Source organism: Balaenoptera musculus, chromosome 15, assembly GCF_009873245.2.
Source record: "Balaenoptera musculus isolate JJ_BM4_2016_0621 chromosome 15, mBalMus1.pri.v3, whole genome shotgun sequence".
Lineage (NCBI taxonomy): Eukaryota > Metazoa > Chordata > Mammalia > Artiodactyla > Balaenopteridae > Balaenoptera > Balaenoptera musculus.
The window spans coordinates 40,044,331-40,069,293 of record NC_045799.1 but is presented as its reverse complement, the minus strand read 5'-3'; the positions used below and the strand labels follow the sequence as shown (position 1 = coordinate 40,069,293).

The following is a 24,963-nucleotide window of genomic DNA, read 5'->3' as shown; positions in this document are numbered from 1 at the left end:
CCTACTCACCTCCCAAAGGCCACACTTCCTAATACTGTCACATTAGTTATTAGATTTTCAACATATGATTTTGAGGGGGCACAAACATTCAGACCATGTTGGATACAGATTTTGCCTTAATCATCGTGCACCCAAGGCCCCATAAACAGTGCTTGGCACAAGGTTGATTCTTAAATATTTTAAAGTGAATATTTACAAAATATGAAGCATTTGTTGAATGGATGTCGTACTTCTCAAATTCATGGCTTCTAGTCTAGCATTAATAAGAAAGTATGAACTGCACCACCCACTGTACCCTCACGGAGGACACTTTACCTGGTCTGGACCCCTGTCTTCTGCCACTATCACCATTTCTGCCTTGCGACACTCCTGGAGATGGAAGTTCTGGCAGCTGTAACTGGTGGGAATGGTGTTCTCTACAACCCCCAGCAGCTTGGAGGGACCCCGCAGAGTCTGAGGGCAGAGGATGTTTGTCTTACTTGTTAACGTTAACATGTAAAGTTCTAGGACCAGGGATGGTAAACCAGCCCTTTGGCTTCCCCTCCCGTGAGTCTTCAGTTCTCTGTAGGCTGCTCTAACCTGCTTCTCTGTCAGGGATTCACATTCTCATCCTGTCATCGTTGCTTAAGGGTGCATTTGTGGAATCCTTGATCCTTCCACATACAGGTAAAATGTTGGGCTGGAATATTCAGAAAAAGAAGATAACCCCCTGATCCTGCTTGAATTGCTTTGTGATTTTTTAAGTATTTTGTCTTTTCTCCTCAGCTGAATTGTTCCCTTGAGGACAGAAACCTTGTGTCAAATTAAAAAAAAAAATCTCCTGTCATTTCTAAAACAGTATCAGGTGTGTACATCCTATGTTTGGTTAAACCAACAAGCAGAGGCTTTAATGGAATCCTTAATTTGGTTTCTTGCTCCAAATCTTTGTGGCAGAATCAATAAATTTATTCAAAGACTGAATGTCTCTCTGATATGTTTAGGTTCTGATTATAATTTAGAATTTTCTGTTTTGAAATAAATTGACTTTTCTTGTATTTCAGCTTTTGTTAGGTAAGGGATTTCAAAAGGGTCATTGGCCACACTTAGCTCTCTTCAGCTCAACTCAACTAAACCCAACTCAGCTCTCCTCTCTAAGGAGTTCAGTTGGAGTCTTTAAAACTATGCTTATCACCAGAAAACCACACATAATGATGACACTCTAGAGCTGTGGTAGAGGTGGGTTTTTGAGGGCAGGTATGTCCTCAGGGTTTGTGGTGAGAGGATCTGGATCAGTCGTCTGGTGCCTCGCTCCCCTCTTCCCCTTTGTGTTTTCGTAGGTCATTTACCTTCGTGTGCCTCAGCTTCTTCCTTTCATTCCTTCGGTTTCTCATCTGCCAAATGAATGTAGTAATAACTGTCCCATTGGGATTTTTGTGGGAGCAGGAAAGGAGAGAATGCAGTTAAGTTAATATACGTCTTATAGGATGATGGCGACAGTCTTGTAGACGTCTCCTCAGAGGTAGGATATAGTGGCACTTCATTAATGGCACTGTCACCTCTGAACTTAGGTACTAGCTCCTCTCGTTATGTTATGTGGTCTTCATGTCATTCTGCTATACTTCACATCCATGAAAGATATGGTAACTGAAGTGCATCTTTAGAGGAAAGGTCCTTGATCTTTCAGAAAGTATAAACTGTTATCCTGCTTTTGTGTCTAAGGAATATTTGTAATCTCTCTTGTTTTTTTGAAGTTAGAGGTATATGTTTTCAGTAGGGAACATTCATTATTCCCTAGTCCATTTTCTTTCTCACTTGACCTCCACACAAACCATGCCTCTCTCTCTCTCTCTCTCTCTCTCTCTCTCTCTCTCTCTCTCTCTCTCTCTCTTTCTCTTATTGTATCTCTTTTTCTCACTATATGTATAATTCCTTGAAGAGAAAATGCCATTCAAGTGGTTTGTCATCTAGACTTTAAAAAGAAGAAAGCAATACACAGAACTGTATTTAAAAGACAGAGATTCTTTGTTAAATGTGATGGGAAGGTAGAAGAATAGCACCTGCCTTCTGGCTACAAAATTACTCTCTTGATAGGTTCTCACATGTTGAAGAGGAAGTGTTGTATCATGTTTTGCAAAAGGAGCTCTAATGTTTTAGCTTGCTGGCATCCAGTAATGGCTGGTTGCTGCTGGTGGGGAGACAGGAATATTTAAAACTGAAAATACTCGTGCCCGTTAGAACTGTTAGAGACATTAGAGGTTACTAGTCCAGTCTCTCAGTTTTTCAGACGAGGGAAGAAAGCATGGTTCAGAGAGATAAAGTGGCTTGTCCAAGTTCGAGTAGACAGCACCAATCTCCTGGTTGTGTAGCCCAGTCTTCTATCCATTTGTGTTTTGTGGACATCTGTGGATTTGTCTGTCCATCCATGAGCCCACTCCACTGGACTCTTGGATAAAGTTGATTGCTCTAGGCTTAACCCCTAGGCAAAGCCAGGCCAGTCAGATTTCCCTATCTTCTGAAGTCTGATGGCCTCTGAGAATGTGAAACCTGATAAAAAGAGGAAGTCTCTCTGGTGGCGAAAGTTGTATCAGGTATACAGCTCTGGACCTATCCATAGATGGCCATTACCATCCATACAGAAGAAGCTGTTTCCAGCTGTTCCTGAAACCCATCACATCCCCACCCTTCCAGAAGTTTGGTTTTTTTTTTTTTCCTCTTGGATTTTATGAGCCAGTGAATCCTCCTTTTTACTTAAAATCATTCTAATTGGGATTCCGGCACTAGCAATCAAAAGAATATGGATTAATATTCCCGCTAACTTCTCTACTTTAATACAGGGATTTTCTTTTCCAATTTCTTCAAATTCTTCATTCTTAAAGATATGGCACAAATACAGTAAGCAGGTGTCTCATTTGTTTACAGTCTGGATTTACAATCTTAATGAATATCCAGATACACACATTTGATCACAGTGAATATGTTTCTTACCATCTGTAATTATAATTTCATTCCATAGTAGTTATAGATTTGGGCATTTAAAGAATCAATTTGAGATATTTTAGTAGGGTGAATGAAGCTTAATTTTTATTATTTCTTTGTTTCTATTAATCTTCTTTACTTTGTGCACCTACTTGCACATGGAACTTTGGATTGTCTTAGTTAATTTTTGCCCCCCCAAATTCCCTATTTGATTATAGAAAGCACTTATCACAGAGCCCAACATGTCACTCTATGTTAATTTTTCTTACTGGGAAGAACAAGAAAGTGTTTCCTTTTACACAGACACTGTTTAACATTTTAACTTGGGAAATTGATACTCTGTCACCACCACCATCCAATCACCGAATGTCAGTTGAGCACTAGTTCCAACTGATGTAGGAGGTTAACCAGGTAAGTACAGTAATAGATCTTGTTCAACATGATAATCTTTGAGAACCAGCAAAATGCTGAAGTGTGCTCCTACCCTTAACATTACTACCACCAAATGTTTAAATAGCACCTCAGAGGTTACAAAGTTAATATATAAATTCAACCCTCACAACAACCAAGAAAGATATCTTTTAATATCCATGATTTATAATTGAAGAAACTGAAGCATAGAATTTTTTTTAATATGTCTTGCTTAAGACCACACAGTTACTACCTTGAGAGTCAAAACAGGGGTTTTGGTCTGAGTCAGTGTCGTTTTTTTAAACACCACAGTGATAATATGAAATCTGACTACTTTCCATGAAAATTTTGGAATCTTCAAATATAGTACTTTAATCATCGTTTCATTAAATCTTTGAATGAATGCATATCAAGGGTGAGGAGCCCTGATTTAAGCTTCCATGGTGCCCAGGGGCCCCACCCCCTTTGAGCACGCATATACTGTCTTGCCATCTTTGACACCGCACTTCAGTGGTGTAGGCAGGAGTGTGTGTGTGTGTGTGTGTGTGTGTGTGTGTGTGTGTGTGTAGGTTGGGGTTAGGGGAAGGTGGTGAATAAGTAGAAGTACTCTGTTAGTCTCTAAGAGGGCCTCAAAGGTGAATCAGATACTCTCACTCCAAAGAGCTTGGGTCTGTATACAAGGCACTGGAGCTGAAGAATAGATTTCAGTTCATGGAGGGGAGGAGGAGGGAGCTGGGAAGGACAGTTCACAACAATGGGCCGAGGGGGATGTCTTGGGGAAATGGAATATAGGAAGTCCAATTTGGCTAGACCACATGCTGTGCAAAAATAATAGGGAGATAAGGTTGGGAAGAGAGAGGACGTCTGGGCCCGGCTAAGGAGTTTAGACATTATTCCATGAGCAGTTGGGAGTCATTGAAAATTTCTGAATGGTTTAATGGTATGATCATAGCTGGGGTGCGTATTTCTTACTAGAGTAAACTTTGATATCAGTTTCCCATGCCCATATCCATCCTATGAACAGCCATATTGGTTCTGCTTGCAGAACGTATCCCAGACCCACCCTCTGCTGACCGTCTCCACTGCCACCAGGCTCACCCAAGCCACTGGCGTCTCACAACCAAGCTCTTTTAGTGGCTTCCTGCTTCCACACTTGCCCTGCCCATCTGTTCTGCACAGCAGAGTAACCTCCTACAAACACAAATAAAAACCATCACTGACCTGGTTAAAGCCCGCTGTCATCTTTTCATCACACTTGGAATAAAATCCAAACTCCTTGCTGGGCCTTCTCTAACCTAATGTGACGTGGCCCCGCTTCCCTCTGAACTTAGATTCTACCCTCCCTCCCCCTCCTTCACTTGGCTTTGCCACTCTAGCCTCCTTTTATTTCCTGAACTTCCAGACTCCTTCCCACCTCTGGGTATCTGCATTTGCTGGTTCATCCGCCTGGAATGTTCCTTCCCCGGATCTTCACATGGTTAGCACCTTATCAAAGATGCCTTCCCCGACCCTTGATGTAAAGTATTAGCCCCAGTCATGCCCGACAACACTTGCCTGGATTCATTTTCTTCACCGCACTTCCTACTAACTGGGTGGATTTCCTTGTTGATTTGTGACTTTATTACTTGTCTCCCAATCTGCTCAACTCGATGTGAGCAGATACCTCATTTGTTCACTGCCGTGTCCCCAGTGCCCGACGAGCCCTGGCGCATCGTACACATTGATTGGATTAATTTCTCTAAGAGGTGAGTGACTGGATCAGGAAGGACAAGGAGAGTGCATGGGGTCCTGTCGGTGGGCATGACGGGGCGGAGGCAGGCACAGGCGCACCCACAGAGAACTGGCAGGACTTGATGTGGTTTGAAGAGTTGAGTCATTGGAGAGGGAAGAGGTAGAAGGTTCTGAGCTTGGGTGAGCTGTGAGGACCCCAGAAGAAGTGACCAGATTTGGTGACAAAGGAGCAATTGTAGAGGTGCCAAGACTTTGAGTGCAGGTGGGGTGGAGCTCTCCAGCAGGCGGTTGGGCCGTAAGCTTATCCAGAGTTTCCTGTTCCTGAGAGGCTTTGCTGCAAAGCAGGCAGAACCATGGGCTTCAAGAGACAGGGGGGGAAGCCTTCCTCCTCAACTGTGGCGTGGCTGTGACTTGTCATTGAACCCCTCTGAACCTCAGGTTCTTCATCTGTAAAGTGATCATAAAATGCCTTCTCGGGGTGGTTGTGAAAATTACACTACAGAACATGAAAACATGGAACTAGGGCCTGACACAGGGTAGTTTCTCAGTGACTGTTAATTCCCTGTCTCCTTTCCCTCTTGTCTAAGAGGCTGAGGAGTAAAAACTTTACCCTAGTTCCACAGTATAAATCTGTGTTGCTTTTCTTTGCAAAGCAATGTGTGTGTGTGGTTTAAAAAGACAAGCAGTACCCCCAGGCTTACACTGAAAATGAGTAGTTCCCTGTCCCAACCCTCCACAGCGCCCCCCCATTTTCCTCTCCCTGGAGGCTACTACTTTTAACTCTCTTAGCTATTTTTTCTCAAACTTACATCTATAATTCAATATAATATGCTTATACTACTATTTCTTGATTTTTCAATTTAAATATTATTTGGATATCAGATTTAGATGTTATCATCTTCACTTCAGGGAAGGCAAGGACTTAGTAGTTCCTTCATACTTCCAACTTCAAACCTACACTCACCCACACAGGCCTTTTCTCCTCTTAATGTATTATATCCCTATTTTTCAGTTCATCAGTATTGCAAGTTTATATTTTTTACTCTAGCTGTTGACATCTGAGCTACATAGTGGGCTGTGATTCTATTTCATTTCCTGTAGAAATTTTTATTTCTTCTGCAGTTAATATTTGCCTCACTTTTTTTTTTTTTTTTTTTTTTTTTACCAATCACTCTTTCATTCTCAGTCTTCCCACAAAATCTGAAACATTTCTTCTCAATAATTTCAAATACAACATGTATCTTGTATGTTTAATTTTTTCCCCTCCTTGGAAATACCTTTCCAGCTTCCTCTGGCTTTCTGCTGTTTTGGTCTGTTGGCTTTCCAAGCCTGTGTGTAGCCGTGCTTCACCCAGGAATACTTTTGTCTTGTTTTGGATCCCCTGTTTGCAGCTCTTCTTTTCTTTCTCATTATTTTCGTTGCTCCTTCATTTTGCTGAGGCACATTCATCCTATAGCTTTCTGAGAAAGAGTGCACAGGAGGTGAATTCTTTGAGACTTTGTTGAGCTTTTTTCTCCTTTCACGCTTGATGGACATTTTGGCCAAGGGTAGAATTTTAGGTTGGAAATAATTTTCTCTCAGCATTTTGAAGATAATACCTCCTAATCTTCTAGTTCCCAGTGTTGCTGTTGAGAAATCCGATGCCATTATGATCCCCTTGCCTTCCCTGTGATCTTTTTTCCCCATTTGGAAATTTTTAGACCTTTCTCTCTTTCCTCAGTATTTGATATTTCATAGTGATATGTCTTCATGGCACTCTTTTTTTTTTTTTTCCCCATGAATTGTGCTGGGAGGTTCATGAGCCTTTTCAGTCTGAACACTCATCCTTCAATTCTTGGAATTGCTTTTTAATTATTTTTTGAAATTTCTTCCCTTTCATTTCTTTTATTTTCTCTCTTTGAAATTCCTCTTATTCAGATATTGGATCTTCTGGCCTGTTCTTCTGATTTAAAATTTTTTTTTTCTCTCATTTCTCATTCTGTCTTTTTTGTGTTTCTCTTTTTTCTTTTTCTTCTTCTTTTTTTTTTTTTTGGCTGCACCATGCAGCTTACAGGATCTTAGTTCCCCGACCAGGGATCAAAACCGGCCCTCGCAGTGAAAGCGCTGAGTCCTGACCACTGGACCACCAGGGAATCCACCGCCCCATTTTTTTTTTTTTTAATTGTTCTTCTGATCAAAGTGTTTGCCTAAGTTTTCCCTCTGTTATGTTTTTGCTTGTTTGCTTTCTGTGTTTCCTGGAGGCCTAATGGAAACAACTAGTGATCCTAGGTTGTCTAAGTACCAAGAAGCTGACCTGAAAACCTTCTGTGTATGAGTCACACTTGTCATCTGGAAGCCCTCCCCATAAGGCAAGGACAAGCTATGTTTTTAGGTTCTCTCAAATAGGTCTTTACTCTTGAGCTGCTTGGAACTGAGATTGGAAATACTCTTGAGACTGGAAAGGAATTATCCAGTCTCTTGCTTGGAGGATATCAGCCTACCTTCTTGCATCCTGAGAGCCTGTGAGTGAAGGGAGCTGGTTATTTCACTGTTTAACATAAAGACTCCCCTTCAGCCCCTGTTTTCAGCGTGGAGCCTCCCGTCTGCCCTGGGCTGAGCCTGATGACCCCAAGTCTCAAGTCCCTCTTGTTCAGCATCTCTAGAGAGTAAATGTCCTGCTTTCTCTAGGGTTAGGGAGGAGTAACTTCCTCTCTAGGTAGGAATCTGGGGCTCGAGGTCAGGGGTCGGCAAACTTTTTCTATGAAGGGCCAGAGAGTAGATTTTAAACTTTGTGGGCTACACTGTGGTCTCTACCACATATTCTTCTCTTCCTCTTCCTTCTCTTTTTCTCTCTCTTAAAAAAAAAAGTTTAAAATGTAAAACACTCTTCGCTTGTAGACAGCACAAAAACAGGCTGTAGAGCAGGCAGGTCATAGTTTACCAACCCCTGGTCTAGAGGATCCTTTGGGACACTCTCAACCAACCATCTTTATTCCAGGCCCACCCTGCACCCCTGCCTTCAGAAGAACTTGATGCCTCCAATTTCTGGTCCTTTTTCGGTTTTATGACAAAACTGGATGGCTTCTTACAGGTGTCCCTCGACTCCAACCAGCCTCCCCGCCCCCCCCCCCCCACCCGTGGAAGCTTAGGTTTCAGCTTTCCTAGGTCCACTAGGTGAGCAACTCCTTGTCCGTCTTCTTTCTGTTTTCTAAAAGGTCAGTTTTTTTCTTGTCTCTCTCTCTGTCCTTATTAGGCCATGCCTTTTTTCCCTTCCCTTTCCCCCAGTTTACTGGGATTTGAGAAAAGAGTGGAGATAAATGCATGCGTTTAATCTACTGAGTTTAACCAGAAGCTCCCCCCAAATCCAATTTGGTTGGTTTTTATTTTTATTACTTTCTTTGATAGTGCTTGGACTCATTTTGCATTTGTTCTCCACGTGCTCCCTTGCTATGCCAGATGTTCGAAGAAGATGTCCTTGGGGAGCAAAAATGAGGGGTTTTAAAAAGCAGCGTTCCTGAAATGCTCACAATGGTTTAGTTTGTGTGAGATCTCTGCGAAGCATGGTTGTTTCTAACCACCAGACTCTCATAATAGAAATACAGTTTCACCCTTATTTGTGTAAACCATCAGGAGCATTTTTAAATATCTGTAATAAAGTTTGTGGCTTATTGTTTAAAGTTGAATTTAAGGTAGTAAATCAAAGCTTTTGGTGGCATGCCTCTGACAGCAGGGAGAGCCTGGTAAGTGATCCCTAAGAGCTGATCAAAGGGAGCTGCTGAGCATTTTTTCCTGTATTTGTGTTTTGGGCCTTTAATCTGGCAGCGTTTCCAATTCCATTCTGAATACGGTCATGCACACTCCACCCCCAGTCAAGTCTTCTTGGAGGCGTCTGGCACTGTCTTTGCCTGTTCGGGCACAAGCCTGCCTTTGCTATCCCGCCTGTACAAGGTACGAACAATGGCGAGTGTCAGAAAGTGGGCATCTTTCAAGAACTTATTCATACCACACGTTTGTTCCAGTAATCAAATGAAAATTGAAAGGGAAAAGAGTAAAATTAACTGAAAATGACCACTAGTCATTTCTGCCTAGGCTCACCTTTCCTGGCCAGCGAAGACGGCGTGCTCGGAGGAGTGATTGTCCTCCGATCCTGCAGATGTTCTGCAGAGCCTAACTCCTCCCAAAATAAGCAGACGCTTCTGGGTAAGTTAGACAAACACATTACGTGGGTGTCTTTCTCTTTCATTTTTTCCAACAGATGGAAAGATTTATATCCTTAAGTCGATCATTTTAACCTATGGTTGGGCCAGGTTGCTCTATTGATATGTAAACATCTCTATTCCACTGCCCTCTTTGCCTAGGTCAACATCTACAAGGTGAATATTCATTTCGGAGTATATGCTTATAGCATATTTTTCAAATGGACTTAGCACCTAGCACCTTTACTAAAGCCCAATATTAAGACTATCGGACCATGTATTTATCCCCTGCCTTATTTGACAGAGCGTTGGAGATGACACATAACAATATACACAGTAACATAGAGAGAAGCTTCTTCCTGTTCCCCTCCCCAAAAGGAATCAGAACCATGTGAAGAGCTACTGGCCTAGAAGTCCACCCTGGCTCCATGGCTTATTAGCTGTGATGCCTTTGCGCATCATTCTCACTGTTCTATGCCACTTCCTCATCTGTGCAATAAGGATATCTGCCCTGCCCTTCTTATGGAAGGGTCCCATGAGTATTTTGCAGATTTGCAGATGTCCATCCAGATGTGTGATTTCGTGTCTAGCAAAGCATACCAGTGGGGATGGAGCCCAGCCCACCCTCCGTTTGCCATGGCACAAACTTGTGGGGCTGCCTCTGCCCATGGGGGTGCCTTTTTCTAATTCATTCATCCAGAGGGGCGCACTTTAAAAAATCTGCATAAAGGTGCCACATAAGCTAGCAGGGAGCCCTATATGTTATTTTTTTTTTAGTTGACTTTTTGATCGAAGTGTACACGCAGAAAAAAATTGTTAACTACAACTGCGTGGCAAATATTACAAACTGAACCCACCCATGTGACCAGCATCTAGATAAAAAATAGAACTTTACTGCAACCCTAAAAGCTCCCACATAACCCATCCCAGTCTCTACCCCTTTCAAAGTTAACTACCATGCTGACTTCTAACACCATGATTAGTTCTATTTGATTTTATATTTTGTATAAATGGAATCATAGAATATGTATTCTTGGTGTCTAATGTCTTCAAGGAAATGTTAAACCTGTTAGATTCATCTACGTTACTTGTGACAGTAGTTTGTTCACTTTCATTGCTGTATAGTATTACATTACGTGTGGTTATAGCACTCTGTAGTTATCCATTCTTCTCTACGTATTTTTTTTTTAATATATAAGCACTACAAATCATTCTCAGGGATGTGGTACTTCAGCTCTTTGTGTAAAATTCCTTTTATCAAGTATGGTTGGTACCTGATCTGTATTGTATGATTGTTGTGAATTGCTGTAGTACAAGTCCCTACATATCTTGAGGTTTTATAAGTCTGTAAAATAGAAGACTGAGCAGTTCTTATGAGAATAAAAAGTATTTTTTCTATAAAAGCCCGAAGAACTTTCATAAAATCTCTCCTCTCATTTGTCAAAGAAAAAAAAAAAGCACTTTTATAGAAAATGCCTCTTTCTCCACCTGGACTCTCATCACCAACTTCATTGTTTTTCATGCTATATTTTCTTTCTCTTTCCACCCACTACACTTGGTACCCAGGTTGCTCCTGGCAAATGTTTTGTTTGTTTGTTTGTTTGTTTTTAATGGCCATCGTTTGTTAAACTGAGGCAAGCAGCCACTTGCTTCTTCAGTATCTTAATCATTGTCAAAACCTTTGAGTATCTTCCACAGTTAGGTAGCAGGGAGTTTGCTTTTAAAATATGCAGAGGAGGTACCTGGGCCTTCCATAAAAACTCAGAATAAGTCTTTAGTACTGGGAGGCAGGGTGGGGGACAGTTATTAAAACTGCTTCATAGACTGTTGCTAGAATAGAGTTTCTGTACTTTACTGAGCCTGGACTCTTGTCCATTCAAGTTAATCCTGAAAATTGTAAGGGTTTTTTTTTTGGTTGTCCTTTCATTTTTGGTGGTGTAGTATAGAAATGCATATTTAAGGATAAGTCATAGAATTTTAGCTCATATTAAATAGTTTTTATCACCAAGGTAGTAATTTGTAAACTGATTCCTACTCTCTGTCTCAAGGAGAAGAATGAAAACTGTCAATTTGTGAAATAAGTGAAATCTTGCCATTTGTTAAAGTTAGCTAGAGGGACTGATGTTTGTGGAGTTTATCTACTAAAACCTGGTGAACTTAGGCTCCTATCAACTTATAGGTGCTACCAGTGACGTGGGTTTTTACATATTTTGCTTTAAGAAAGTTACATATGTTCAGTGGGTGGTGAGAAAGTAAACGTGGAACAGAAGGATAGAAAGAAGATGTGAAAGTCACCTTTGCCACCCAGTTCCCAGAGCTGCCAGCTTCTGATTCTGGTTCTTCTCACGGGATTCACCTTCACTCTATAGAATGTGCTTATGCTTCTGTTTCTCAATCAGTAACTAGTGACTCCTTCGGGGGAAAAAATTATGAACATAGCTCATACCATTCCCCACCACCTTTCCACATGACTTTTTAAAATTTATTTATTTATTTATTTATTTATTTATTTATTTATTTATTTATTTATTTATTTATTTATTTATGGCTGCGTTGGGTCTTCGTTGCTGCACGCGGGCTTTCTCTAGTTGCGGCAAGCGGGGGCTACTCTTCGTTGCGGTGCACGGGCTTCTCATTGCAGTGGCTTCTCTCATTGTGGAGCACGGGCTCTAGGCACGTGGGCTTCAGTAGTTGCAGCACGCGGGCTCAGTAGTTGTGGCTCACGAGCTTGCTCCGTGGCATGTGGGATCTTCCCGGACCAGGGATCGAACCCGTGTCTGCTGCATTGGCAGGCGGATTCTCAACCGCTGCGCCACTGGGGAAGCCCCTCCACATGACTTTTGTGAGAACTCTAACTTGAAATCGTATATTTATTATATTTTATTTCAACTGTAATGCACTATTTCTTGATTCATCCACTTTCTATCATCTCTGCCAACCATACCTCACCCCTTGGACTATGTAAGTTTCCTTCCTCTTCCTCCCTGACTCCCAACCCTCACCTCAACCTCTAACAACCATGCCATTATTGTCATAGATAGTAACATTTGCATTCTGTCCTACAGGCAGCTTGCCTTCTATGCTCTGATTAGATGTTGATCCCAAACAGTGACAATTAGTACCAGCATTGACAGTATCAAGATTATATAAATATTATTCACTGCAGATTCCAGTAGTGGAAAATTAGACCCATCAGAAGGGAAGTGTCTGCCATAAGCCTCTGCCTGTAAAGGGAGAATGTTTCAAACATCAAGCTCAAGTGGGTTCTCCTGTGCTTTACCAAGTTAATTGCTCCAGATCAGGCCGCAACTTAATTTGCTTCATGTTTGGACCATGACTTCTCATTTATCACTTTATAAAACTCTCATGAAAGTATAACTTCATAAACTCGTGGTTCCTTAACGTTTGGTAATATCTAGTAACCAGGAGGCTCAGAAATCTTTCTTTCCTACACATCCAAATAAAACAAAACAATTCCCCAAATTAAAAAAAAAACACAACAACACACAAAACACTTAACTGCTGTATATTGTTCGATCACTTTTTTTGTCCCAAGAATAGTATAATCAAAACAATCTCTAACTTGAGCTTTTTCCGTATTCACTCTTTTCTGAAAATCATCAATAGCATTTCCATTACGCCACAAAAGCAGTTTCAATCAGACCCCATCGCTACTTGATGGAGTTTCCAGGAAGCCATTACCCAGCCTCCCCTCTTGCCAAATACATCAATTACAAGGGCCCCAGTGGGCCGCTTCTAGAGTGGGATGACTCAAATACATGCCCTTTCAAGGTTTGTCCTTTGTTTACTGATTCATGAATACAGTTGGAGGATCTCAGGTAGAGAGGAACTTTCAAAGTCCTCTTGTGTGACCTCGTTATGTCCATAAACTGTTCGAGAGAGATGGAGCTTAATTCCTCTCCACTTGTGACTCTCTTCCAATATGTCAGAGTGACAATGTGTGACTTCTGAGGCGAGGTCAGAAAAGGCAGTGGGCCTTCCTTCTCGCTTTCCGGGTTGGATCACTCACTTCACGAAAGACCAGCTGCCATGTCATGAGGACACTCAAGCAGCACCAAGGAAAGGCCCCTTTGGCAAAAAAACTATGACCGCCTTCCAACAGCCAGTGAGGCGCTGGGGCTTCCTGCCAACAGCCTCAGCTCCGAGTGAGCCTGCAGATGCCTGAGGCCCTGGGCAGATTTCTAGACTGAAATCTCATGAGATCCTAAAAAAGAACCGCCCAACACAGCCACTCCTGAACTCCTTATCCACAGACACTGAGATAATAAATGTTTATTGTTTTAAACCGCTACAGTTTGGGGTAATTTATGTATGCAGTGATAGATAACAAATAAACCTTTTAAATGCTTTCACTGCCAAATGGTCCCCTGGTTTGTCTAAAGAACTACAGTGTCAAATCAGGAGCTCTGCTGCATCTTTAGGCAGCTCAGGCTGTCAAGACTTCTGTTTGCATCAGTGATTCCACTTCTCTGCTTTGGGATCCTCTTGGACAAACGTGATCGGCGCCCTTTTACTTCGCCGGCCCCTAATCACTCTTTTGCAGACTGTCTCCTAAGCCTCCCCAACCTCTAGGCTCCCCACCTCTATCTGTCTCCCACCTCCATCCTGCCACCAGACGTCTCTCCCTCTATCATACATCTGTAGTGGCCCAGAGAACCTGACCACGGGCTCATGAACAGGGGCAGTCGGGGGAGAAGCAGGCTGCCCTGAAGCAGAAAGAGCCAAAATGAGAACCTGACCGAATTGTGGCTTAGAGAGCCACACCAACCCCAGGATCAGAGGGTGGTGGCCGAAACAAGAGCCGCAGAAGTATATGTAACTAGTGTAATACAAGTTTAAACTAAATGTTGAATAACTTTCTATGTATGCTAAAATAAAACAAAACATGTATCTCTTACTATCGCTCCCATGTTCCCTACATTTAATTCTTCAATGAGGAAACACACACACACGGTCACACTCACTCCTACCTCTGCTGGACATTTCCCTAGAAGATTGATGGGAAATGCCCAAATCACTTGCTGGGAAAAGCCCTCCCTGATCTGGCTCCAGAACATGCTTTCAGTGTCATTTCCTACTAGTCCTCCTTTTTCTCCACTCATCTCCGATGACCTGAGTTCTGGCAACTCCAAGTTGCTTGGTCTTCTTCCAAAGGGTCATATTTTCCCCCCAGTAACTTTCACATGCTATTATTACCTGTGCTTGGAAAGCCCTGAGCTAATTACATTCCTCCTTTAAGACCCAGGACAGATAGGAATCTCGTCAGAATCCTTTGGAAGCCCTTTCCCCAGGTGATTTGTTCCTTCCTTGTGCTCTTTTTGCAACATATAATTTCTGTCCTTTGTAACAGTCACCATGACATCTTAGACATGTATTAAAATGTCTGCCCCTCCCTCTAGGCCAGCACTTCTTAACCTTTTTTTTTGGAACTGAGTTATTTGAAAGAAATAGGTCACAGGTCTTTGAGCCCCAGTGACTCACATGGAGGGTTACAGAGGTTGGAAATATCTTAAAGAAGGTTCCTGTCTCTGAGCATCACACCACCAGATTGTGAATCATTGGAGTGCAAGGACTGGGTCATATCCAGCTTTGTACCCACCCTCCACTGTAGGCTCCCAGGAATTATTGGAGGAATAAATTAAGTGCCACATGGAATTTCTTTCGTGATTATTTAGCAGATATTTTTAAAAGAAATTGACCACTATTCCAGAAAAGTGAAATGTCACATAAAATATCCTCACATGCTCTTAACAAACAAACAATATGGGTCGGAAATGTTGGATAATGATGAGTGTTGGGGAACAAGAAGATTTGGAGACAGTTTAAGCGGATCCCAGAAGACAGCCTTTGCAAACAGCCTTGTAAAAGGACAATTTGGACGAGAATGTGTTTGCAACACCCATCCCACCAACTCCCACCCCCCCAGATCATGAGATGCTGGCAAAGCCCAGCCTACAAATCACTGCTTTAACACAAAGCAAATGCTTGTTCCTGGAATGAAACAGCTGAAAATCATTAATTTTCTCTCTGCTTTTAGAGAAAAAAAAACTATATATTTTTACCTGCTAAAGTACAATTACATGTTTTCCAGGCCTCTACAGAAGTGCTTTATTGAGGCTGCTGTATATAGTATGGTTAATAATTGTGTAAACAAAGGCATATCAAGCCTTCCAGTGGAAAAAATTCTTTTCCATTTTAAGCTTATGAGTCAATACAAGTAATTAGAATATACGCAAATATATGGCATGAACAACCAATCTCACTATATGGGTGCATTTTTTCCCTTGTAGCCTGCCCTCACTGTGCTGATGGGAAGCCTGACAGACCCTGTGAAGTTCAGAGGTTCCTACCTTAGAGTGGTTAATAGGAAGCGGTGAGTGTGAGGATCAATGCGAAATAGACTCCATATATTTAAGGAAAATCTTAAGCAATTCAAGACAGGAGACATAGGGACTAGTAAGGGTGAAAACGCTGTATGTTCGGCCAGCGGCCTTTGCGCCAAGCCTGTCTGTGTTGCAGGCCTTCTTGCTAAATAGACTGAAGGCCCACACTTCAGCTCAAGCTTGGTCATCTGATGAGCACACGTAATAATTGTTACTTTCCCATCAAGTCACCCTCACCTCACTCATGGAGTAACTTCAGGTTCTTTGCTGCCCAGGAATATGTTCATGGTGCTGATAATGAAGTTTTATGCATGATATTGTTTCTACTGTCCAGCTACTCCTTTTTTTCCCCTGGGTTTTCATCTTTATTGTGAAATGTTTCATGTATTTTTAAAAGAATGTAATAAATTTGTAAGTTATAAAGGATAATAGTGAAATGAACACCTGTGGACCCACCACCCAGCTTAAGAAATTGCCCATTACCCATATCTCTGAAGCCCCCATGTGGGCCTATCTTAACTTTATATCAATGTTGTAGCAGGTGATTTCTTCTGTGAGAATTTTTGCAGTTTCTTAACATGATTACCTGAAAGGATAATGAGTCCCTTTATCATTTTAGACTTAGCTCGATCAAATCAACTGTTCTTCAATTACCAGTGAGAACTGAAATGGGCATTCTCCTCCCTTCTTTTCAGATCAGGCAAAGTTCTTTATCCAGTATTCTTCTTGTCACTGTTATGAAAACTTGCCATGATTTAAAAATAAAAATTGTTAGATTGAATTGATGCTTCCTGGAACATTAAAAAGATAAAAGGTCATTTTACTGTAAGTTAAAATTCCAAACCGCCTTTTGATTTTACTGGCATTAAAATTTTGGTGAGCACATATAAACACATGTACTTCAAAGGAGCTTCGTTCTCGGGGCCCAGCAATATCCCTTATTTCCATTTCATGGCACATGCCACCACGAGCACTTATGACTAGGCATTCTGCTGGGCTTACACGATCATAAAAATAACCCTCAAAGAGAAGGCAAATTAGTTATTAGACTGGTAGTGGGAAAAGAGTTACTTACGGTTGGTTACTGATGTTAATACCTTGTCTTAAAAATATAACTAAAACTTTGTTCTGTAAGAGGGTCCAGTGTCATGGTTGGAAGCTTATTTCTTTAGCGCCTCAGCAATGCTTTGGGATTGTTACATCTTCGCTACAGTCTTAAGAGATAGGCTGGCATTTTGGTTCTTATTTAAGGATCAGATGGAAAGAAGCGAATTAAGTAACATTCTTAGATGCAAAGTGAATAAGGCAGACATGATATTTAAACTTTTCAACAACTGAGTTGCATTAACTTGTTGCGGTAGTGCTCTGAGATTTATATTTTTCAGAACTGGTTTTCATTTTTAAAATACAAAAATGTTGATTACAAAAAGCTATCATTTGCTTTGTTTGCTTTATAACAGAACTTTTCTTCTGTTAAATATTACTAATACACTTTAAAAAGATTGGAAATAGATTTTCATCTGTAATTTTTTTCTTCATCATGAGAAGTATACTTCTAGCTATAATCTAACTATATAGTGTCTTTTTTTTTTTTTTTTGCCACAAAGTTTTCCATCTGAAATAAAGAATACAAAGATTTATGAGCAGAATTCTAGTGATTATGTAATTCTTATTACTTTGGTTCTCCTAAAACTCTCAGGAAAACATTTTGACAAATTTTATAGTCAGTTTTCATCTGCTCAAAATGTAATGTAGATCACCTTAGTATGAAACAAATCCTAAAAAAATATTTGTTGAATGAATGAAATCATGTTTCAATATAACTTGTTTCACTGAATGCTTTTCTCTTCAGCAGAGAACTTCCATGTCCCAGCCATTGGCCACTTATTTCGTCAGTTTCTAATACAATAAAATGATAAAATAGGAAGAGAATTGAAATGTCCTTTGGGGCTTGTTTTACTCTTTGACCCACATCCCTCTCTTCCTTTTTCAGTCAGCATCTTTCTTTAGGCTTGAACAAATGGAGTGAGCCTTGGAAAGAGGGAATAATTATTTTCTTGGCTTAGCATAAGTGGAGTTCTATAGAACTCCATCCCCATAGCTCCCCAGACAGTTCAGTGGTGAAAGTTCTTCAGGGCAGCAAGCCAACTCAAAGCTACTTCATGGCCATAATGGGACATGCATTATATGAATCTTAAGGATTCCATGTCAGGACAGTAAAGCATCCTTGAATGAACCCCCTACTGGGCTATAAAGAACCTCACCACCCGGGGGAAATCTGCAGAGACAAGAAGAAATTGTTCTATTTACAGTTCCTCTTCCTTCCCATTTTAAAAATGAATTTATCTTTATTTAATAAGGAGTAACTTAAACACTATGCAAAATGTCCTAGGGTAAGCCATTTGACCTAGGGCTAAGGAGTGTCAGCTGACTTGGCAACTGCCCAGCCCAAGACTGTTCTGATTTTAGAGTTTTGTTTTCCTTGCAAGAAAGTCTGGGATATGAAGCCAGGCAGAGAGGTTTGAAATGGGTGTGGGAGCCAGTGCAGCTGGGGGTTGTTAACAACAATTGGAGAACAACTTTTTTTCTTAAAAAAAAGGTGGCTGAGGGCTTCTCTCTGGTCAAAAAAAGAGAATCTGTTCGAATAGAAAAAACTTGCTTTGCAACTCTGGTAAGGAAATTTTGTTTGACTTAATTTAAACAGGATGACATGTGACTCAAAATGTCTCAGGCAGTGGGGGGACCCTAGACTGGTGGGGCTGCTCTCGGACATTATACCCCTAGGTGAATTCATTTGTTCCAAAGCATTAAATACAACTTTCCAGACAGGCTGGCCTCTAAGATTATGTACAAATCCATTCCAACTGTCCCTGTAAGGCCATTAACTTGCCATTCTTGAGGAACACACGTACAGCACATCCACACCTAATCTGTTCTCTGGCATTGGAACAGGATCAGTAGTGTTGACGGTTTTTCACATCGTGCTGGTGTGTTGGGACATGATGTGAAGTCACTTGGTGGAGAAGAATCCTGCCAAATCCCCGTGTCCATCTTTCATATGTTAAACCCATAGCTTTAGGTGTTCTTAATGTTTTCTGATGGAGGTCTTTTCATGATCTGGACATTTCCAGTAGCCTCACCATCCCTGGGCTTTGGCTTTCTAAAAAACAAAAGCCTTTTTCAAATCAGTAGTTGAGGTGTAAATAGTCACCAGCCACTACCAAAGGAGCGTGGTCATTACCGAGAGGCCAGGGCTTCCCTAAATGGAAATCAGCTTGAGCTTGACCACACCAAACACTATTTCAGACAGCACATTCACAGGCTCAGACGTGCCACTCCAGGCCACTCATAAACCCTGCACGTTGCTTGAGTTCGTGGTCCCCTACATGTAATAATTACACAAGGAAAAATTCTGGTACTATGATACAGCATCTGCCCAGTTTGTATCATTATTAGAATCATTTTTTAAATACTGTTCCATAAAATTCAATTTTTTAGTGTAGGAGACAATTTTAGATTGAAAATTAAGAAATAAATTATAGACTTCTAGATATCACTGATGGTAAGAAATGCTACTTTTGTACTGAGTAGGGTTTAACATTTTAGTTTTTCTTCTGTGTAATTGTATTTGAGCAAACTTTGTACTACTCTTGACTAGGTTTTAATTATAAATTGACTTAATTAAACAATTTTGAGAGATCTTTGTGAGAGAAGCTTTACCCTTGAGACAAATAAATGTTTTCTTATTTTTAAAAACTTATGATGGTTTTGGCATTTTTTATTTCAAATGGAAATAAGTATTTGCTTTGTTTTGTTTTGATTGCTCTTTGAACATAGCAGGTTTCGTTCTATATATATGTGGCCAGTATAAATTTAAGTAGGGGTTTATTCATGCCCCTTCATAAGATTTGTTCATGTTTTAGGTAGTCACAAAACATGACACAATTTGAAAGCATCCAGTCAGTTTCACATCATAATAAAGCATTCTCATGAAGGGCAATTAAAAATATATGGTAACATGTCATTATGTCAAATTTCAGTGTATTTCAGAATGTCATAATCTAAACAGGGAAGAAATTAATTCTTCATAGATAAATTAGATTAACAAGGTAATTGAGATTCCTAGGTGTATTTTAAAAAAAAATAGGACATAACTGAAAACAGGGCAAAATTCAAAAGTTTCAGAAGGGATGTATGATGAAAAGTAGGTTGCCCCCCTCTCAACTTCCTTAATCACAAGTTCCTTCTCTAGCGGTAACTGCTGTTGCTGCTTCCCAAGACTTTCTTCCAGAGACATCTCATGTATTTACAAACATTGTCATCCATGGTGCCCTTTTATTTTCTTTCACAAAAATGGCAGCACTATCTTTATGTCTTCCTCCACCTTTCCTTTTCTTTTAGATAAACTGTATATTTTGCAGATTAGTGTGTTTTCCAACTGTAGCATGTCACATTAATGAGGTCTAATTTAGTGAGTCATGAGCAGAATTTTTTAATTGTAGTGCGTAGAATATAAAGAACCCATGTACTAAGTGACAGTGTGTGGGGCTTTTTTGGTTTTGTTTTGGTTTTACTGTGGTTCATGGCAAAAAGTTTGAAAAAACACTTAGTGTGGATGGTTCCATATCATCCATGTAGAACTTTCTCTTTGTTCTTAATTACTTGAATAGTATTCCATTGTGTAGGGTACCATTGTTCTTCATATATGCTCCCACCAAAAGGCAACCATGCTATTTCCAGTTTCTTCCTAATTAGAACTACTTCAGTGAATCTCTGTGTAAAGATGTTATTTTGTACATGTAAAGGCATATCTGTAGACTAAATACCTAAAAGTAGAATTGCTAGGTCAAAGGGTATGTCATTTTGAGAAAAAGAGTCTATCCTCATTATTTGCAGATTCGTATTTGTGAATTTTCTTACTTTCTGAAATTTACTTGTAATTGAAAGATCAATACTCCCGGCACTTTCCCAAGTCATTTGTGGGCATGGACAGAGTGGGGAAAAATTTGAGCTGGAACAGTAGCAAAACTTACGGATTCATGAGATGACAACCGATAAAAAGAGCATAAGGGACAGCATTATTGTGAGGCTGAAAGCCAAAGAAATTCATGGGCAGGTCATCCAGGGTCAGGAAAATGTTAAGCTCTTCTTGGCTAGTGTATTATTGTAAAGAAATACTGCATAAAATTAATTAGTTATAAAAACATATATTAAATAAGATGTCTTTAAACAGAAACACACATAAAATAAGTTTACTTATCGATTGAAAATGCTGTGACCAGAGACTTGCAGGAACCTAACCCTGTATTTCCCTTGGGAGCGGTGGCTCAGTATTTGCTAATTCAGTGTTTATGGTGAATTTATAGAACATAACTACTGCAAATTATAAGAATGTATTTCCATATGGTCATACTCACACCGTTATTATATGAGAGTGCTCCTTCCTCGACCCCCAGGTAACATAATGCTGTTTTAACCTTTTGGTGTCTGATAACCTGAATGTTGAATCTCTTGTAGTTTTAATTTTCATTTCTTTTAGTAGGGGAAATGTAGAACATATTTTCACGTTTTAGAGTGATTCATATTCCCTTTTGTTCATATCCTTTTTGCTTTCTCTTTGGGTATTTGTCTTTTCCTTATTGGTTTGTAGCAGATCTTTATATACTAAGAAAATTAGTCCTTTTTCTATAATATGAATTGCAGATATTTCCCCCAGCTTGTCACTCATCTCTTGACTTTTTTCCCATTTGGCAAAAGGTAATACTGTAAACATTTTTAATTTAGTCAAATGTATTATCTTGTTATAGTTTTAAAAGCTTACTTTAAGAGATATTTAAGAGTTGTGTTTGTGTTCGATGCTGTATGATTCTAAATCCTTTTCAAGCTGATTAGATTTCAGAGTGAGAAAGCAATGGAGAATCACAGGTTTTAGAATCTAGAAGTCCAATCTGAGTCCTAGGTTCTGCACTTGCTCAGATGGCCTCAGCCATGTTACCTCCCTTCTCTGAGCCCCAGGTTCCCCATCTAGGCTTTGCCGAGGTCCACTATGAAAGGCAGTGCCTGGCGGTTGATAGATTCTCAATGTTAGTTCCTCTCCTGCCTCCCTGAAGTCCTCCACCAAGAAATAATTTGTTAAATTATTCATTAATAATTTATTAAATTATTGAGTTGACATACACTAAAAGAAATAAAATAAGATTTCTTTTCAAAAGCATTTTATAATTTAAATTTTAGATAATCCTGCTGAGTTTCTGAAGTCTGAGCCTGAATGAGTGACTGATTTGAATTGTTGGTATTAAAAATAATGTGTCACATGAAAAGCTGCTCGACATCACTAATTATTAGAGAAATGCAAATCAAAACTACAATGAGGTATCACCTCACACCAGTTAGAATGGGCATCATCAGAAAATCTACAAACAACAAATGCTGGAGAGGGTGTGGAGAAAAGGGAACCCTCTTGCACTGTTGGTGGGAATGTAAATTGATACAGCCACTATGGAGAACAGTATGGAGGTTCCTTAAAAAACTAAAAACAGAAATACCATATGACCCAGCCATCCCACTACTGGGCATATACCCAGAGAAAACCATAATTCAAAAAGACACATGCACCCCAATGTTCATTTCAGCACTATTTACAATAGCCAGGTCACGGAAGCAACCTAAATGTCCATCGATAGACGAATGGATAAAGAAGATGTGGTACATATATACAATGGAATATTACTCAGCCATAAAAAGGAACGAAATTGGGTCATTTATAGAGACGTGGATGGATCTAGAGACTGTTATACAGAGTGAAGTAAGTCAGAAAGAGAAAAACAAATATCATATATTAATGCATATATGTGGAACCTAGAAAAATGGTACAGATGAACTGGTTTGCAGGGCAGAAATAGAGACACATGTAGAGAACAAATGTATGGACACCAAGGGGGGAAAGTGGCCGGGGTAGTGGTGGTGGTGTGATGAATTGGGAGATTGGGGTTGACATGTATACACTAATATGTATAAAATGGATAACTAATAAGAACCTGCTGTATAAAAAATAAATTTCAAAAATTCAAAAAAAAATAATGTGTCAGTACAATGCACCTCCTTTGTTTGTTTGTTTGTAAAAAGAGTGAATGAAGACTGAATTTCTAGACATTGAGTTACTTTCTTTAAGAACTCCTAAATTCTGTATCTAGAAACTTTATTGAAAACCTTTCAATAAAAAAATATTTAATGTGGTCAATCAGCACACCCAATTTATCCTGTTTTGTAAGTCTAAATTTTTCATGTGTTACATTTCCTTAAAGCAGGCTCTATTTTTAGAGAGAATAATGCAGTTTGAAATTGTCAAAATTGTGTCTTAAAAAAATAATGTGCAGTGTTTTTATCCTTCCCTTTCATGATTAGATTGACTATATATTTCCGTGTATTTTTCTTGGCTAATTCATGAGCAGTTGCCACCTTAATATTTGGGGAATAAGGAGAGGTCACAATGTTAGAAATGCCTGAACTTTGTATTTAAATACAATGGCATTGTCACTACTCGAGAAATTCAGTAAGGCTTGAGTGCCTTTGCTCTATTAGGCAATTCAGAATATCCCAGACCTTGCTCTGGACTTCAAGGTTTTTGAAGTTCAAAGCAGATGTGTTAGGAAGAAAAAACATCTGGCAAAGAGAACTTGCTTCATTGCGTGACGCTGTTTTCCTGCACTCATCAGCGGAGCGTCTGTGGAGCAGGTTGGCAGGTTTGAGAATTAATTAATGATGAGGGAATGAGCCACTCTATGAGGAACTCAGTGTCGCCCCTTCTGCTTCTTCCTTCCCCATGTGTCTGGCAAAGCCTTCAGAGTCTAGGACCGCTGAGCCACAGTTGTGTCTCAACTCACACACTTGTCTTCAGGCTTAATTAGCTCGGAGATGTAAACAGATGGATGGCCTGGGACCCAGAGGATTGGTGTTGAGCAAGGCAGTTTTATTACTGGGGACTTTTGAAATTTTTGTGAAGTGCATCAAAACTTTAAAAATGCCTTTAAAAAAACTTAGAATTTTGAAAGTAAGTACTTGAAGGTGACAAAGCTTTGTGTGTATCTCAGTATTTTTCTTTCTGTAACTTTTAATTTAGATATAATTTCAAACTTACAGAGAAGTTTCAAGAACAGTACCAGGGACACCCGTGATTTCTTTACCCAGATTCACTCATTTTCATTTCCTCCGTTTGTTTTTCCATCTCCACTTCCTCCTTCCTTCCCTCTTCCCTTTACACACACACACACACACACACACACACACACACACACTTAAACATGTACATTTTTTTTTCTGAATGACTTGAGAGCAAGGTGGAGAGATCCGGTGTCTTTACTCCTGATACTTCAGTGCTTATTTCTTAAGAACAAGGTTGTTGTTCTAAATAATCACAGTATAGTTGTCAAAATCACAGAATTTAATATTGATGCCACACTGTTACCTAATCCATAGTCGATTTTCAAACTCCATTAGTTGTGTCCCTTCAAGCACCCCTTGTCCCCATCCAGGCTCCATCCCAGGAGGACACATTGCCTTTAGTTGTCATGTTGCCTTTGTCTTCTTTATTTATTTTTTTGGCCACACCACGCAGCTTGTGGGGTCTTAGTTCCCCGACCAGGGATTGAACCCAGGGCCTTGGCAGTGGAACCACTGGACTGCCAGGGAAGTCCCTGGGATGCCTTTAAATGGGAACAGTTTCTCAACTCTCTTTGTATTTTTTGACTTTGACATTTTTTGAAGAGTTCAAGCCAGTTATTTAGTAGTGTTCCTATATCAGATTTGTGTGGTGTTTCCTCATGCAATTCTGGTTCTGCATTTTTGGCAAGAACACCACAGAAGTGGCAGTGAGTCTCAGGAGGCACGTTGTGTTGATTTGTCCCTTAATTGATGATGTTAGCTTCCATCATTGGATTAAAGTGGAGTCCATGGGTTTCTCCACAGTGAACTTATACTTTGCCCCTTTATACTTCATAAGAATTTTGTGGAGAGATCACACTGAGATTATGTAAATAGCCTGTTCCTCTTCAGATTCTCCTAGTTTTAGGAAGTGTGATGGCTTCTAACTCTGTTGTTTCTTCTGTATTTATTAGTTGGCATTCTGCTACAAGGAATTGCTTTCTCTTCTCCCCCATTTTATTTATTCCTTTATGTGTTTGCATTAGTATGGGCTCATTGGTTTTAATTTTGTTCAGTGGTGGTAATTCTTTACTGTTATTATTTATTTTGATACTTAGATTGACTCAGATATGGCCAGTGTAAGTCCG

At 40.0% G+C, this 24,963-nt stretch overlaps 1 protein-coding gene across 7 annotated transcripts in view; it reads left to right on the top strand.

Moving 5' to 3' along the window:
• Positions 1–24,963, top strand: part of TASP1 (taspase 1) — a 316,660-nt gene that overhangs the window by 184,261 nt on the left and 107,436 nt on the right. For all 7 annotated transcript variants that reach the window (XR_005016636.1, XM_036827379.1, XM_036827380.1 and 4 more), the window contains one exon: positions 9,166–9,276. Coding sequence is in view for 6 of the 7 variants with exons in the window: in XM_036827379.1 (XP_036683274.1) it covers positions 9,166–9,276 (111 nt within the window). In the remaining variant the exon portion in view is untranslated. The remainder of the gene's footprint in view (positions 1–9,165; positions 9,277–24,963) is intronic.